Consider the following 12885-nt stretch of genomic DNA (forward strand, 5'->3'; position numbering starts at 1 on the left):
CCCTGACATTTTAAGATTGGGCCTGTTTTGAAGAGTAGGAGCCTACAAGTATTGTCTCTTCAGGATAGGGCTGCTGTGCGGAGTTATATAACAACATACTCTCAGAATGTTTGTGACCTTTCACTCCCTAATTCCCTTATTGCTAACAGGAATTCAGCTAAAAATGTGTTTATTTTAGAACATCTGTTTCCAAGTATTCCCACAAATAAAAAAAGGTTTGTGATCGTGTCTCAATGTAATCAAGGTATGAAATTATTGTTATTTTCAAATACAATCTCTTTTTGGGGCGGCAGGTAGCCTAGTGGTTAGAGTGTTGGACTAGTTAACTGAAAGGTTGCTGGACTGAATCCCTGAGCTGACAAGGTAAAAATCTGCCGTTCTTCCCCTGAACAAGGCAGTTAACCCACTGTTCCCCGATAGCTCATCATTGTAAATAATAATTTGCTCTCAACTGACTTGCCTAGTTAAATAAAATAAAAAACTTGTATTCAATTTGCAGTGTATCAATTATTAGAATTGTGTTCCAACAAAAATTGGTCTGCGGCTGAATCTAGTTGCCTACCCCTGCTATATGGTAATGTTGATCTTACACTACTGACATTATTGTTAGAACAAGGGTCAAGCCTTAGAGGTGTGGGGGTAAGATTGTTTTTTACATATCTGACCATGTTATCCATTTAAACATTTTGCTTTACAACAATGTGGGATTGATTGGAGACATGGAGGCCTCCTGTACACTTGTTAACAATGACGTGTGACTTGAATCTAGCCCATAGACATATTGTGTGTTTATAAACATTAGTTGGTCTAACCTGTGTTCATTTCTGTGCATGTGTGTCCCATAGCACCTGCCTCGGTGCGGGTGCGCTCTGAGCCCCGCGGTGAGGAGCGTCTTGGGGTTCTGGGTGTGACAAGGGCTGGGCATAACCGCTGGAGCACCGTGAGCAGCCTCAGTGCCGACAGCGGCGTGGTGGGCCTGTGTGACGACCGCGACGATGACGAAGATACCCGGAGAATACACAGCAGCGGAGGGGCAGAGGTAGAACGGGTGGACAGCGGGATTGGACCCTGTCTGGCTCGCGGCTGGAAGAGACCCTCTAACTCCCTTCGGGCCTGGGAGGCCCAAAGACCCTGCCCAGACTGTGGCCAGAGAGACGGGCACGGGGTGGCCCGGACGGACGGGGAGGGTACCGGTATGTGTGAGCGATGCTCCAAGCTGAGGACAGAGAGGAAGGAAGCCATCTTGGAGTTCCTGAACACGGAGTCAAGCTACGGGGAGGACCTGAGGATCATCAAGGAGGAGTTCTACGGTCCCATGCAGAGCGCCGGGCTGCTGACCTCAGAACAGCTGACTGTGGTGTTCAGCAATGTTCAGGAGCTCATAGACGTCAACGAACGCTTCACTGAACATCTGCAGGACAACATCGATCAGGCCTTTGACCAGGTGAGGTGACACTTTCGAACCTAGAGCACCAGTCAGCTCAACAAATGTTTAAAATGATGCCAATTTCATAGGCAGCAAATCCTTGCATTCATGGCTCTGATTTTGAGTTGTGGTTACACAGTGATCAATGGAATCATTGTCATTGTTGTTGTTCCCTTTCAGGGAGATGAAGACCTCCTAACAGTGTGCATTGGAGAGATTTTCCTGGAGTTTGTCAACATGCTGCCAGCCTTCCAGACATACTGCCTGCAGCAGTCCACTTCTGTCAACATGCTCAACACCTTGGAGAAGGAGAAGGAACTGCTCAGGTAAAGACTGTATTTTTCCTAATTCAAGATCGAGACGAAGATAAAAATGTACACAAAATGTATTGTTTGGGAATTCTTTGCGCTCTTGCCCTCTTCTGTGCTCTGAGTACTGGAACAGTAACTTTGAACCCTAAGTTCCTACTGCGCAGTGTTATTCTTAATGGAAAAGACGGAAGGTTATGATTAATTCATAACTGGTCCTATTTTGAGAACAGTGCTGAAGTCATAACTTTTTGTAGACACAGCCATCTTCATCACATCTCACCCATAATGACTCAGCCTGCCTTGTCTTCCCACTGGGCACAAACGTCTGTTCAACGTCTAGCTTTGATTTCCTTATGGTTGAGATGTCAACTAATGTGACATCAACAAAAAAGATTAGATTAAAAGTTGGGTGAAAAAAAAGATGAAATGATGTGGAAACAACGTTGATTCAACCACTTTTTCCCCAGTGGGTTGTGATTCCCACTTCTTTCAAATTTAGAATTAGGTCTGAGAACCTCTGGCCTACAATCGCAATTAAACAGTATGATAATATCATTCTTTGCCTTTCTTTCTCTTTCTCTCTCTCCCTCCCTCGCTCTTTCTCCCTACCTTCTCTCTCAATTTCTCTCTTTCTTTCTCCCTCCATCCCTCTCACTCTCGCTCCTCTCCTCCCAGGATCTTCCTGGATGTCTCCCAGAATGACAATACAGCCCTGCGGCGTATGAACCTGCGGTCATTCCTCATGGCTCCCCTCCAGAGGGTCACCAAGTACCCCCTCCTGCTGAGCCGCATCAGCAAGGCCACCACAGAATGCCACCCGGACCACGCCCGCCTCCGAGAGGCCAAGAGCCGCGTGGAGTCCCACCTGGAGCACATCAACATGAAGACCAAGCAGGAAGGAACACTCACCTGGTCACTGCGTTCCTTTCGCCGCGACAGCCGCAAGAACCGCGAGGTCATCAACATTGAGATGCGGGAGATGTCCATGAAGACGGTGGGCTGGGCCAGGGAGAACACACGCTTCGTCATGGAGGGGCCCCTGCAGCTTTCCCAGCCCGCAGACGGACAGTGGGTAAAGAAGGGCAGTAAAGGCCTCAAGTTCCAGAATGTCCAGAGCCTGCTGATGGTGCGTACACAGCGTCCTGGGGAGGGGCTGTCTCCGACAGATGGCGGGGCTAAGGTGGAGCAGCAGGAGCACGGTGTCTGGGATGGTGTGCTGGTGCTCATCAAAGACAAGAGCAGCGGCAAGTTCACTGTGCTCAGGGAGCCCATCTGCCTGGCCAACTGTGTAGTGTCGGCCGACCCTGACTGTGAGGACACCTTTGAGGTGCTGGATATACGGAAGGAGGCCTTTGTTTTCAGGGCATCTGACAAATCCCGCACGCAGCAGTGGTTCCGGCAGATCAAGAGGTATACCCGTGACCTGGGACCGTGGAGGAAGAGGCGTAACGCGCTCCCCAATATTATGATAAACACAAACCAGGGCAGGTCCTGAGACCGAACGCTGAGGAACACCGTTTTACTCTTTGGCGGGATACCAGTGTAAATAGATGTACTACTCCTGCAAAAACAAATGATCATGCTTCTGGTGGACCAATTGTTTCTGAAGTTTTAGGATGGGGTTTGTCTGAGGCTTGTGAGGTTCCATGTTATGATGAGGATAACACTTTTTTATTAGAAAACTACAAGTGCACCATATTGTAACGAAATGTATGAAGATATACACTGAACAAAAATATAAAAGCAACGTGCTACAATTTCAAAGATTTTTCAGTTCATATAAGGAAATCAGTCAATTGAAATAAATTCATTAGGCCCTAATCTATAGATTTCACATGACTGAGAATACAGACATGCATCTGTTGGTCAAAGATACCTTTAAAAAAAAGGGAGGGGCGTGGTTCAGAAAACCAGTATCTGAGTTGGTAGAGCAGAAAGGGTAGTGGGTTCGATCCAGTAGAATCTGACTGTGACCAAATGGCATATATTATTATTATATTACATTTGCCTCATGCAAAGCGACACATCTCCTTCGCATAGAGTTGATCAGGCTGTTGATTGTGGCCTGTGGAATGTTGTCCCACTCCTCTTCAATGGCTGTGCAAAGTTGCTGGATATTGGCAGGAACTGGAACATTCTGTCGTACACATTGATCCATAACATCCCAAACATGCTCAATGGGTGACATGTCTGGTGAGTATGCATGCCATGGAAGAACTGGTACATTTTCAGCTGAATTGTGTACAGATCCTTGCGACTTGGGGCCATGCATTATCATGCTGAAACATGAGGTGATGGCGGGGGATGAATGGCACGACAATGGGCCTCAGGATCTCGTAATAGTATGTCTGTGTATTCAAATTGCCATCGATAAAATGCAATTGTGTTCGTTGTCCGTAGCTTATGTCTGCCCATACCATAACCCCACCTCCACAATAGGGCACTCTGTTCACAACGTTGACATCAGCAAACCGCTCTCTCACACGTCTGCCATCTGCCTGGTACAGTTGAGACCTGGATTAATCTATGAAGAGCATACTTCTCCAGCGTGCCAGTGGCCATCAAAGGTGAGCATTTGCCTACTGAGGTCAGTTACGACGCCGAACTGCAGTCAAGACCCTGGTGTGGACAAGCACGCAAATGAGCTTCCCTGAGACAGTTTTTGACCGTTTGTGCAGAATTTCTTCAGTTGTCCAAAGCCACAGTTTCATCAGCTGTCCTGGTGGCTGGTCTCTGGTGATTCCGAAGGTGAAGAAGCCGGATGTGGAGGTCCTGGGCTGGTGTTGTTACACGTGGTCTGTGGTTGTGATACTTCCAGCTTATGGTAGAGAAATAAACATTAAATTCTCCAGCAACAGCTCTGGTGGATATTCCTGCAGTCAGAATGCCAACTGTATGTTCCCTCAAAACTTGAGACATCTGTGGCATTGTGTTGTGTGACAAAACTGCACATTTTAGAGTGGCCTTTTACTGTCCCCAGCACAAGGTGCACCTGTGTAATTATCATGCTGTTTCATCTTGATATGTCTTGACCTGACTGTCAAGTGGATGGATTATCTTGGCAAAGGAGAAATGCTCACTAACATGGATGTAAACAAATTTGTGGCAAGAATTTGAGAGAAATAAGCATTTTGTGCGTATGGAAATGATTTTGAATTTTTTACTTGAGCTCATGAAACATTGGACCAACACTTTACATGTTGCGTTTATATTTTTGTTCAGTGTAGTTTTTAACTTCTGTCAAAAAACGATCAGCCACTTGGATGACCAAAAAAGACACTTGGTTGGTTGGGAACACTGCCGGCCTTGATTGTCAAAATGGTTTGCTCTTAAAGAAAGATAGATAATTGTTTTCAGTATACTGACTAACAAGGTGTCTGCGTTGAAAAGCATGGTTGAAGTTGAAGATTGAAAAAAACATGAAAAAGTTTACTCTGTAGTATTCATGAAAATGCACAAATGAGTGAAAAACAATGTTAAGTTATACAATGGGGACTTAGTAAAAAAGACAGGAACTTTAGTTTTTTGTTTACCTGACCAAGGTAAGTCAAAAGCACTGGGTTCTTCCCTCTTTTTTTACCTTCTGTGTCAGGAGCACTGTCCACTGCCAGGAGAGAAGAGCAGCTATACGGCATCCAAATAAGAAAGTCACTCAGAAAGTCACTCAAAACTTCCTACTACCCCATGAGACTTCCTACAGTACTATGGATGCCAGGCAGACCGTGTCTTTCAGACACATTGGGTGGACGTTCTTATATCACTGGGCTGGGTTCAAGTCACAAAGCAGCAATAATTTGTGCAATTTTAGCTATTTAGTTTTGTTTCTTCACATCTGATCAGACTGTAATTGGTGTAAATCGAGAGCTTATTATACCACCTATGAGTGTCAGTGATATTATAGACACAAATGAGCCACAGAAGTTACCCTAGAATAATGTGCACTTGAACTTCAAACCTAGGCCTGGTTTTGCCCCAACCAGTATTTTCCAACTGCTTATTCATACTCGAAAAAGCCTTTACCTGTAACTGAATGTGGTAGTAGAGGATGGCCAAAGTGGAGGTGGAAAGGCCTCAAACACTGGTTGGTCAACCTGGACCATGAGTTTAGTAGCTAAAGCAAACAGTAGCTCCACTCAAATGTCCCCACAGTGCTCCGTTCCACGACAAGCAGATGGGGAAATTATGAGTTTTTGTGCCTTGTGTATTTATTTCACTCTAAATTAACAAAAAGTATTTTTTGTTGTTGTCAGTCACAGTAACATTGATAAAACGTTGAGTATCTGGAGATGGTCACCGAGTCAGACAGCCCTCTGCCCCTAGGTAGCAAAAGTGACATATAGCCTGGTTATACCAGTCTGAACACTGCATTTACCAATCTGGATGCCAGACTAGACCTTACAGGCAATACTTATCACTCAATCTGGCTACTAGTGTTACTACATTATTACGTCATAGTTTACCTGAGCTCTTATCTCAAGTGTGACTTCCCTAATTCTAATGTGTTTTTGTGTCTGATGTTTCAGAATCTAAAGGCCCTTCTTTCTGTTTGATGCACTTTATAATTAAGACTACAAACCTAGATCCAGAGAATGGTGCGACTGTCACTCTCCAACAACGCTATCTGCAGTTCATGAATTCAAAAAGCTTTATTCTGTCTGTTGTATGGTTTATTTACAGAACTCTTTATGTTAGGGAAACGTATAAGACCACAGCTGACTACACACAGCAGGTCAAGGCAATACTTATCATCTAAATCTAACCTACGTATACTGTTCAGTCTGATTAGGTCTAGTCCAGGAGTAGCACATGTCAATGAGGTAGAAAATCTACTTTGGGGCAGAGAATGGTGTACAGAGTAGACTACTGCCTGTCTCTTACTGTTCATCACCTTCCAATGGCGTTACCCTGTTACAATCATAGAATTAGAATCTCATTCTATTTCTAGAATCCCAATCTATTACTATGGTTAGAATTCTTTCAGCTTCCATCTTGTTCCACTAAATGATTATTACCGTGCAGAATATGAGAAGACTGATGCTGTGTAACAGTTTGAAAATGCCCTTTTCAATATCCTAGACCTGCTGAACTGTCAAATGTTTTCCTCTGTATTTTAAAGACCTAATGTAATATTTCCTTTATGTAAGATATTGTGAATTATATTAAAAAATGACATGTTAAATACATATGTCTTTGTACGTAACTCCTTTCCACTTATTGCTATCCATTGGCATCCACTGTGCCTTGAGGTAAGTGATATTCTGAAATAGTGAACAAGGTGTTCTCTTATGCAAATAAGGCTTGGTTCATTCAGAAAAGGTAAAAGGCAATTTGACTTACATGTACTGTAGCATGTTGTTTGGACAGACGTCTCCCTTTTCAGTGAAACGTGCTTCTTTGACACCAAATAGGACATAAAAAACAATACATACTATTATGTAGAAATATTTATTTGGAACATTTTCAAATTCATAAAAAATAAACAATATTCCTTTAAATCAGGTGGAATTGTTTGAAAGGAGTAACAAATAAAAAAAATGCACATAGGAAGTACTACAATAACGTACATATGCAGTAGATGCATGGAGAGTGGCCATAACAACGTATCAAAATCTATATTTTAAGACAACGCTTTTCCATGAATGAAGTACAGTATTTTCCTCTTTCTCCAGCTGACATTTCCATGTCTGCTGTGTACATAGCTGAGTGATGAGACGCCATTAGCAGACGTCAATAACCATTTTAACCTAAACCGGGATAGATCTCAATTGTATTTCCTTGATTACTCACATGCTTTCTTCTCGCCTTCTCACATGCAACGAGTACAACAGGCGTTAACTTTACCGTGAAATGCTTACTTACGAGCCCTTTCCCAACAATGCAATTGGAAATGTAAGAAAAATATGCGCATTGGAGCTGAAGCTCTGGGGTTACTCCCCTTGGATTCTTCAAGGAAATACTATAATTGAGATTCACCGTGGCTTTTTCTTATGGAGATTCTCCATTGGTAAGGTAACTCCTCTCTCCTCCTTTTGAAAAAGATCAAAGGTAATCAAAGAGAAGAGGCAAGTACATGTGGAAACAAATGCATTTGTATGAATTGAGACTCTCCTTGTCCATAACCGGGTCATCAGGCAAATTACGTTTACAGAGGAGGATTCCCAAAAGGTGTGAAGTAGTAAACATTTATTTTGCTAGTTGTTGCAGACATTTTATAGATAAAACTATAAGTAGCATATCGTTTTTAAACTTGGCATGTTTTTCTCCTCCAACAAAACAGCTGATTCAAAGGGGTGTGGCAAATATCAAAACTCTTCCGCGAACGACTCAGGTAGGATAAACATGACTATCTTCAACGAAAGTTGGTTATCGAGTATCAGTATCACTACTTGCACATCATCATCTGCTCATTTATCACCCCAGTGTTAATCTGCTAAATTGTAATTAATTCGCTACTATGGCCTATTTATTGCCTTAGCTCCTCAGCCATTTGCACACACTGTATATAGACTTTCTTTTTTTCTCTCTTGTGTTATTGACAGTACGCTTGTTTATTCTGGGTTGTTGTTTGTGTCGCACTGCTTTGCTTTATCCTGGCCAGGTCACAGTTACAAATGAGAACTTGTTCTACCTGGTTAAATAAAGGTGAAATAAAAAATCGCTTACTAACAAATTGACACTCTCCTCGACCAATTATCGGTTTCCGAGTCATCGAGGAGTGGATGGTCTTTTTACCAAATGAGAATCTCCCTATGATTCATCTTGTCCTCTCCTACTAGGATGAACCTCAATTGCCTACTCCTCGCCTCTTTCTCAAAACCCATTGGATGAGACAGCCAGAGGTGCCGTCCCTCTGACCTCCTACAATGGGTTTTGAGAAGGAGGCGAGGAGTAGGCAATTGAGATTCTCCCCTAGTCTCCTTGCTTCCCTCTGATGTTTTGTTGATTGGTTATTTGAACATTTTGAGATATAAACCCTGAATAGAACAATCAGAGACCAAACTAGCGATATGAAAATTCCTATGTTATATCACATGGCTTTTGGCAGACAAATGGCACAAAATCATTATTTATTTGCTTGTGAACTAAAACAAAATAAGCGCTTCTTAAACATGGTAGTTAACACTCTCTTTTCTTCTGGGTGGAGGTTTACACCCAGTCATCACCCCCCTTAAATGAAATGAACAACAATAATTCATACCAGTACAAAACATCAGTTCAAAATGTATGAACAGCAAAAACCACTGAAAGATAATAACAGGCATATTACAGTATGATGTTGTATATTACAGTGAACATTTCCAAACAGCAGTAATCAAACTGGAACAACCCCTCCCCTTCAAACTGTGCCTCTATATCAAAGGCTTTCAAACCCCACTGACAAGACTGTCATTCATGCACAAGTCTGTCCTATGCTACTGGGGCCACAGACCTCCTATTCCTGCCATTCAGCAGGTCAAGACTCCACAGTCCCAGTTATGGAGAGGTCAGGTGCCAGCGAGGGTAGAGCCCCAGCCCTACACCTCCACACCCAACAGCTCTACTAGTTTCCTCCTACTCCTTGGTCAGGCCACGGATAGACAGGTCGTCGTAGCGCTTCCTCAGGGGGTCGTTCTTGAGGTTAAGCAGTCGGAAGCCAGAATCCAGCTCTTTGGAGATTCGGAGGGGTCGGCCATAGTCCCCTGCTGTGATGCTGTTCACCGCCAGGCGAGACTAGAGAGAACAGACACAGATGAGTTTATACATGTAAATAATCCATCCAAAACGTAATCATATATTATTGAAAATGGTATTGTCTCATGTTATAGAATTTATGAAGCCACATAATTCATTCTCACCAGTTCACTGGCCATGATCAGCACACCTGCCAGGTAATCTTCAACATCCAGGTGGAATTCCTTCTTTCGCACCACCTCGACTGCAAGAAATAGGGAAAATGTATGACCACCACAGCACACTACTTGACTGCCGATTGACTGTCTGAGAGAAACAGTCTGCGAATGCACCCATTCCCTTAAGAAAAGCTAAACTCAAGGCAATAGGTGCATTCGTATTAGCTTGCCTAGTGCTCATGGTGGGCAGAGATTTACCAATGGAATGGTCTAAAATGTTCAAACTCCATCCACCGGGGGAACCGGGCAAGTTTTAAAAAAGCACCAAAATTAACTGATACCTATTTCCTAGTATTTGTACCACTTCATCGCGTGTCATGAGGGACGTACTCTCCAGGTAGACCTCGAACGCTGCCAGGAAGGCCAGGCGCTGCAGAACAAACCTCCAGTGCTCGTGGAACCTAGAAGCAGAGTGGAGGATGGAAAATTACGTGTTAGATTGTCCTTTCAATAACAAGGCGAGAAGACACGCAGACAATATCATTCCATCTCTTCACATGGTAATACAGTGACTTGAAATTTCCCTTGAATTTCGTTCTGTGGAACGGGAACTGTGAATAAGTAGTTATGAATAAGTAGCCAACTTCAGATTCACCCATGTGTAGTGCCTACCTGTAGTACTGCTCCACTGGGAACTTGTTTTTGAGTTCCCCAAGTTGCGTCCTGACTGTACAAAACAGTTCCTTGGCCTTTGCGCACTTACTGGGGACTTGTGACAGACAGGGGGACAAGAAAGAGACGTTTACGTAGCTACCTGTAATGCTGTTCCAGGGGGAATTTTGGTTTGAGCTTAATTTGTGCTTAATTAACAGTTCCAGAGCAATTACACACTTACTGGGAACTAGAGTGACAAAACAGAAACAGTTATGTCAAGGTGATGGAGACCTGCAAAGCAATGAGTCAGTCAGGAAGGTAAGCCACCATAAGTGATAGTCCAGAGTCGTATTCACTCGGCTAAAAACAGAAGAAACCGGAACACAACAAGTTGGGGACTACCTTAACTGATTCCAAAACGTTTTGCTACGGTTCACTAATGAATAACTAACTTACACCCCATGTGATTGGGCACTCACCCTCTTTGAAGCCAGATGGTTGATGGACACTTTGGAACAGGGTCAGGATCTCCCTCGCCGTCTGTTCCAGAACCTGTGCCACTTTTCTTATGTCCTGCAAGAGAACGTCCGCTGTTAGCTAGCAAGACATCTGTAGTTATGATTTTGAAGAAACGAAATGCATGCATGTGTCCCATCAGCGGCCCTGACGTTAGTTAGCAATACATACATTTGCACATAGTGTTGAACATACAGTGCATTTAATGGATGTTATTATATTCCTCACATATTCAATGCAAACCTTACGGACTGTATAACTGACTGCGAGTAAATTGCTAGTGGTTCGGTGCTAGCTCGATTGACAAAAACATTAGCAAGCAGCCTGTTGATTGATTACCTCTTATTTCTTGAGCCGCACTCAGAAAAGCCTGAATGTAGCTGAACATTTCCGTCACAGACATATTACACAAGTATTTTGCAAAAATATATGCTAGTTTGGTTCTTTCTGCAAAATGAATCAAAATAGTTGGTAGTTAAACCACAGTTTCTAAACCCAGAGCCGCAACATCGCAAGATTTCTGGGAACGCTTGCAAAACAGACCAAGTAAAGCAGACCAAGCCCGGGTTTGAGCAGTCAATTAGAGACGTAAAAAAATATTCCTTAGTTGTTAATTTTTCTAGAAATCTAAAGTTACAACATAGTTTCGAGCCAAATGTATTCATATAGCCCTTCTTACATCAGCTGATATCTCAAAGTGCTGTACAGAAACCCAGCCTAAAACCCCAAACAGCAAGCAATGCAGGTGTAGAAGCACGGTGGCTAGGAAAAACTCCAGGGAAAGGCTAAAACCTAGGAAGAAACCTAGAGGGGAACCAGGCTATGAGGGGTGGCCAGTCCTCTTCTGGTTGTGCCAGGTAGAGATTTTAACAGAACATGGCCAAGATGTTCAAATGTTCATAAATGACCAGCATGGTCAAATAATAATAATCACAGTAGTTTTCGAGGGTGCAACAAGTCAGCACCTCAGGAGTAAATGTCAGTTGGCTTTTCATAACCGATCATTAAGAGTATCTCTACCGCTTCTGCTGTATCTAGAGAGTTGAAAAAAGCAGGTCTGGGACAGGTAGCACGTCCGTCCGGTGAACAGGTCAGGGTTCCATAGAACAGTTGAGCAGCAGCATGGTTATTACCCCCACCTCGTGAAAGTGACACACTGGCACGTTTTAATCTTTGTCAAATACATACATACTGTGTTCGAATAGTCATACTTATTTTATTTTTTATTAACAAATCAATTCAAAAAGTACATGGGGAACACAAGCATATACAAAGAAAATACAAAGGACATGTGGGCTAGGTCTGGGGTACAATATCACATTATACAAGGACCTTAAGGGACATACACACATTTATAATTCTAACAGCTTTTTTTGTATTTAATTGTCTTAAAATATTGTTCAATTTATTTTTGGAAGGTAATAAAATGTGGTGTTTTGTTTGTAAATTTACATTTGTGAATATGAATTTGGCTTGGGTGCCTGACTGCCGTTGAACGCTCAGATCAAACCTACTCCTCGGCCAGAGCTGGCCAGAGCTGGCCAGAGCGTCCAGTGTGCGCTCTGAAAGCTCCAAATTTTACAAATGGACAATCTGACAGCTCTCAGGATTTAGGAAGGCCCAGAGCACACTCTGGCATCCCAGATTGAATTTACGAACACACCCGAAATCATAAAATGTCTGGCTGGTCATGTGTTACGCTAACAAGCTAGCAAGACGTTGCATAGCAACAGCATCAACTTCCGGTAGACAGTCAAAGCTCTAGTACACTCAACTGGAACGATACTCTTAGTTTACAGTATACTAAAATCAACTAATAGTATTGTAAGGACCCTGGGTTTATAAGCGCGGAAATCGACTCTGCCGCACTAGCATGCTTTTGCAGCACAGTCGATAGCGAGCCGGACCTCAGGCTCGAAGGTTGAGGGTTTGAGACCTGCTCCCTGCTGTTTCATTACAGTATGTAGTATATACTCATTAAGTATGTAGTATACAGTATGTTAGTATAGGTATTCGAACACAGCTACTTAGTGCTTGAGTTGATTGCCAACACATGCGCAGTTTGGCGCGTTACCAAAGATGATCGATCTCTCCTTGTTAACCATTTGAATCGTTGTCGACGAAGCGGGAATGTGGGCTGCGGATCCTT

The 12885-nt window shown here is 43.2% G+C and overlaps 2 protein-coding genes across 3 annotated transcripts in view; one reads left to right on the forward strand and one right to left on the reverse strand.

The window, feature by feature from the left end:
* The window catches only part of LOC124043997, a 73809-nt gene extending 70157 nt beyond the window's left edge, over nt 1-3652 (forward strand). For both annotated transcript variants that reach the window (XM_046363237.1, XM_046363236.1), the window contains exons 6-8: nt 846-1444; nt 1607-1752; nt 2413-3652. In XM_046363237.1, coding sequence (XP_046219193.1) covers nt 846-1444; nt 1607-1752; nt 2413-3232 — 1565 coding nt within the window. In that variant the 3' untranslated portion in view covers nt 3233-3652. The remainder of the gene's footprint in view (nt 1-845; nt 1445-1606; nt 1753-2412) is intronic.
* Nucleotides 3653-8793: 5141 nt separating this feature from the next.
* Nucleotides 8794-12691, reverse strand: LOC124044425 (translin-like). Its single transcript, XM_046364064.1, has 7 exons — nt 12625-12691; nt 11416-11459; nt 10700-10793; nt 10239-10335; nt 9957-10027; nt 9573-9652; nt 8794-9447 (listed from the first exon to the last, which is right to left on the reverse strand). Exons 1-7 carry the CDS (start codon nt 12689-12691, stop codon nt 9289-9291), a joined length of 612 nt encoding a protein of 203 aa, XP_046220020.1. The 3' UTR covers nt 8794-9288.
* Nucleotides 12692-12885: the final 194 nt, after the last annotated feature.

The sequence above is a fragment of the Oncorhynchus gorbuscha genome, linkage group LG09 (genome assembly GCF_021184085.1).
Source record: "Oncorhynchus gorbuscha isolate QuinsamMale2020 ecotype Even-year linkage group LG09, OgorEven_v1.0, whole genome shotgun sequence".
NCBI classification, from domain to species: Eukaryota; Metazoa; Chordata; class Actinopteri; order Salmoniformes; family Salmonidae; genus Oncorhynchus; species Oncorhynchus gorbuscha.